Here is a 5,000-nt window from a genome sequence, read left to right on the forward strand (position 1 = left end):
GCTGCTTTAATTATAAACTGATTCCTCCTCTCCTCTTCTTTCAATCTATTTTTGAGGAGAGGTGCTGATTGGCTGAGGAGAGGTCAGGTGTCAGGTTGCTATAGCGATGTTTTTCCCACATCATCATCAGATCTGGACATACAATCTAAAACCAATACACACACACACACACACACACACACACACACACACACACACACACACACACACACACACACACACACACACACACACACACACACACACACACACACACACACACACACACACACACACACACACACACACACACACACACACACACGTGTATGTAACAGACAGAGAGAAACAAGGACAGACAGGTATGCTGAAAGACAGCTGTTACATAGGCGTGGTAGAAGACCGACAGACAGACAGACAGACAGACAGACAGACAGACAGACAGACAGACAGACAGACAGACAGACAGACAGACAGACAGACAGACAGACAGACAGACAGACAGACAGACAGACAGACAGAAGGTGTGGTAGATGACATACAGACAGACAGACATACAGACACACAGGTTTTCAGACAGACTGGTATTCAGACAGACAGACAGACAGACAGACAGACAGACAGACAGACAGACAGACAGACAGACAGGCAGGCAGGTAGGCAGGCAGGTAGGCAGGTAGGCAGCAGGCAGACAGGCAGGCAGGCAGGCAGGCAGCAGGCAGGCAGACAGACAGGCAGGCAGGCAGGCAGGCAGGCAGGCAGCAGGCAGGCAGGCAGACAGGCAGGCAGACAGACAGACAGAAGGCAGGCAGGCAGGCAGGCAGGCAGGCAGGCAGACAGACAGACAGACAGACAGACAGACAGAAGACAGACAGACAGACAGACAGACAGACAGACAGACAGGCATTCAGACAGACAGACAGACAGACAGACAGACAGACAGACAGACAGACAGACAGACAGACAGACAGACAGGCAGGCAGTCAGACAGACAGACAGACAGACAGACAGACAGACAGACAGACAGACAGACAGACAGACACATACAGTATCTTACACATAGGCGTGGTAGATGAAGGCCCAGCCTCGGGGTCGTTCCAGGACGTTGTACAGGAAGTTCTGCAGACGGCGGTAGAAGGCGTTCCGCTTGGGAGCTTTTCTACTTCCTGTTCCTGTCAGACTGCTGCGCTGTTTGCTGAGAATACTTCCTCGTTTAGTATCGTCCAGTCCTCCTGCACAGAGTACACGTTATAGTTTTATTGTAAATATGCAAATGCTGTCAGACACACATGCATGCAGTGGTGGACAGTAACTAAATGCATGTACATAAGTACCGTACTTAAGTACAATTTTGAGTTACTTTTTACTTTACTACTATACTTTAGTATTTCCAATGTTCAATTATTTTACTTCTACTCCACTACATCTCAGAGTCAAATATTGTACTTTTACTGCACTACAATTATTTGAAAACTTTAGTTACTAGTAACTTTGCAGATATAAATGACTATATTATAAAACATAAATTAACCACTTTAGTCCTATTTCATACATAGGCTAGCCGATCTACAAGCTCACAAAGCGTTGTGAGCTTGTAGATCTGCAATTTTCAAACATTATTACTTTTACTTTTGGTACTTTAAGTATATGGAGCTTTTTTGATGCCAATACTTTTGTACTTTTACTCAAGTAACATTTTGAACACAGGCCTTTTACTTGTGGTATTTTTATATTGTGGTATTGCTACTTTTACTTAAGTAAAAACATCTGAGTACTTCTTCCACTGCATGCATGCATGTGTTTGTAATGTTTCCACTAGAGTTGCCGATATACTGCCTAAAATGCTGGTATCGGTGAGTATGCCAGCAGTCTACTCCATTCCCATACCGCATAATTTAGTTATCAATTATTTTGTCATTTTGCATTCTTCAGTTGATGTTGCACTACTGTTTTATATATTTTTTAAATTTGTATTTATTCCAAGTTCCGTGGTTCTCAAAGCTTCAGGACCCCCATCACTCTCAGAGTTACAGACCTGTAAGGATCCATTTGGAACCCCGTCAAGGAACCCTGAGGGTCCCTGGACCCCACCCCACTTTGAGAACCTCTGTCCTTGATCTTCTTTTTCATTACACACTGCTATCGGATATGTACTTGGTATCGACCGACACGCAAGTTATGGGTATCGTAATCGATATGAGGAAGGAAAAATGTATATCGGTTCATCTCTAGTTTCCACATCAGTGTTCAGCCTCACAGAGAAACAAACATGTGTAGCTCTACTCTCCTTTACACACTGAATACTGATCAGGAATCAATCAGAGAATCAATCAGAGAATCAATCAGAGAATCAATCAGACAATCAATCAGAGTGTCAATCAGAGAATCGATAAGATTATCAATAAAGTATTGTCAGAATTCACCCAGGTTTACTGCTTGGGGGAGGGGGGGTACATTTATTGAAGTAGTGTAGGGGCTCTCAAACCCCTATAGTCGTTAACATTTTCAAATTATTCAACAAGAGCTTTCAAAATGTTTTGAAAACAGCATATCCAAGTGAGCTTGCAGATCAGCTATTTTCAAATAGATGTATATTTGAAAATAGCTGTACTGTAACTGTATATTATATTATAATATACAGTATATAGTATCTATCAGCTATTTTCAAATATACATCTATTTGTAGATGTATATTTGAAAATAGCTCATAGACGTATACTGTATATTATATCGTTTACGTCTGTGTGTTGGTAAAAAATTTAATTGAAATATTGAACCAATGAAAAGTATTAAAACGCTTTTCTGACAAAAGCAGCTAACTCCATTGGATCCTCAAACTTTCTGCTAAACCAGGTAAGTCCACCAAAGGGGGGTGGAGTTAGATGGTTTTGCTGACTCCAGGCTCCACCCCCTTTTGACCTCCAACCTCATTGTCAGCTTGGATGTCCATTCAGCTGTTCTTATCAATGGTGAACAAAACCTCCTAACTCCACTTGTTTTTGTAATAGGCTCTATGCACAGCAGCCATATTATCACTTCCTTCACAGATGTTACTAATGATACTAATGAAGGCTCTGTTCCATTTAGTGTAGCACAGTGGTTTCCACGACCCCCATGACTCTGAGAGTGTACAAATGGAACCAAATGGACCCGTCAGAGTTACACACCTGTAAGGGGCCATTTGGAAGCCCATGAGGGTCCCTGGACCTCAACTTTAGACCCACTGGTGTAACAGAGTGTTTCCAGTGAGCCAACATGCACAATATCAGCACCCTGACTCTGTTTGACCAGAATGGAACAGAGCCTTCATTAGTATCATTGGCAACACCTGTGAATGTCTTCACAATATGACTGCTGTGAATAGAGCCTATTTCCTGAAAAATGAACAATTTGGAGCTTCCCGACAGCAGAGATATACAGTACGGTTAAAGTGATGCGATAGCATCTATTTTAGCTGGGGGATCCCCTGAAGGACCCCTTGGGGGTCCCCGGACCCCACTTTGAGAACCTGTGCCTTAGTGGGTAATGGAGGGAAACAGGAAGGTCACAGGTTCACCTCCCGGCCCCCGGTCCATGTGTCAAAGTGTCGAGCAAGACACTTAACCCCTTAACTGCTCCCTGGGTGCTGCAGAATTAATAGCGCCCATGGGGTGCTGCGTTCATATTATTAATAGCAGAGCAGTGGGCTCAAAGCACATCAATTAGATAAACAACATGTGTTTCTTTAATTAAAAAGTACTGGACACTTGGGTTTAAGTGTGTGGTGAACATTTTATTTATTACTTTAACCTTTATTTAACCAGTAAAAACGAGTGTGAACTGACCAAGAGGCATAAATACTACAGAGCTTTGCCAGTAACAACAAATACAGGACAATAGCAATAACAGACATATAACCAGTGGTGGAAAAAGTACTCAAATTGTTGACTTAGGTAAAAGCATCAAAACTGCACTGTAGAAGTACTCTGTTACATAAGTAAAAATCTGGAACAAAAAATGTACTTGAGCAAAAGTACAAAAGTATTGGTATCAAAAGGTACCTAAAGTACCAAAAGTAAAAGTACTCAATGCGCAGAATGTCCCATTTCAAGTTTTCAAATGTATAAAAATCTTCTGAAAATAGCAGCTCTTCAAGCTCACAATGCGTCGCATCGCGACGCATTGTGAGCTTGTAGATCGGCTATTTTCAAATGGCCGAGATGTATATAGGGCTGAAGTGGTTAGTGTTAGGGTGTAATAATAATCAAAATCTACAAAGTAACTAGTAACTAAGTTTTCAAATAATTGCAGTGGAGTAAAAGTACTATACAATATTTGCCTCTGAGATGTAGTGGAGTAGAAGTAAAAGTACTGAAAATTGGAAATACTCCAGTCTCCAGTAAAGTAAAAAATCCTCAAAAGTGTACTTACTGTAAGTACAGTACTTGAGTACATGTACTTACACCTCTGCATCCGTAAAAACATACCCACTACCTAGGAAGCTCAAGGAAATAAAAAATAAAAAGAGAATCTACAAAGGGACCAATATAAAACTATTGAGCAACAACATTTGCTACACATCAAAGCAGGAGCAATTTTTGGGTAGTGTGTCAGTGGCAATCCTTTTAAAACTCACTATGAGGGATTCACAAAAGCCAATTTGAGTCTGGTCTGCAGGTCGTTCCACGACCAGGGCCCAAAACACGCAAGGCTTCTTTTTCCAGCCTCATATTTTGATGGGGGTACGACACAAGCGCAGCCAAGCATTTGATCTGAGATTGAGAGAGTTTTGGACTAGGTCACATTTAGAACAAATGTATGTGATGGGAGATTACAGAGAATAGCTTTGTAAATGAGAGTATTCCAGTGTAGCAACCTGCGAGATGTTAAAGGAGTAGTTCGCCCAAAAAAAGACTTATTTTCTATCAATTTGCACACCCCATGAAGCATTGAATTGTACAAATGGAACCAAATGGACCATTACGGGTCTGTAACTCTGAGAGTGTACAAATGGAACCAAATGGACCATTACGGGTCTGTAA

At 41.7% G+C, this 5,000-nt stretch overlaps 1 protein-coding gene across 1 annotated transcript in view; it reads right to left on the reverse strand.

Annotated features, from left to right (window-relative positions):
- LOC311049008 (potassium voltage-gated channel subfamily KQT member 2-like) overlaps positions 1–5,000 on the reverse strand; it is a gene marked incomplete at its 5' end in the record, with an annotated part of 41,512 nt that overhangs the window by 33,920 nt on the left and 2,592 nt on the right. The window contains 1 exon segment of the mRNA XM_084062430.1: positions 1,037–1,211. Within this exon segment, the coding sequence (XP_083918556.1) occupies positions 1,037–1,211 (175 nt within the window).

This window comes from Gymnoscopelus microlampas (genome assembly GCF_963454915.1).
Source record: "Gymnoscopelus microlampas genome assembly, chromosome: 7".
NCBI lineage: Eukaryota > Metazoa > Chordata > Actinopteri > Myctophiformes > Myctophidae > Gymnoscopelus > Gymnoscopelus microlampas.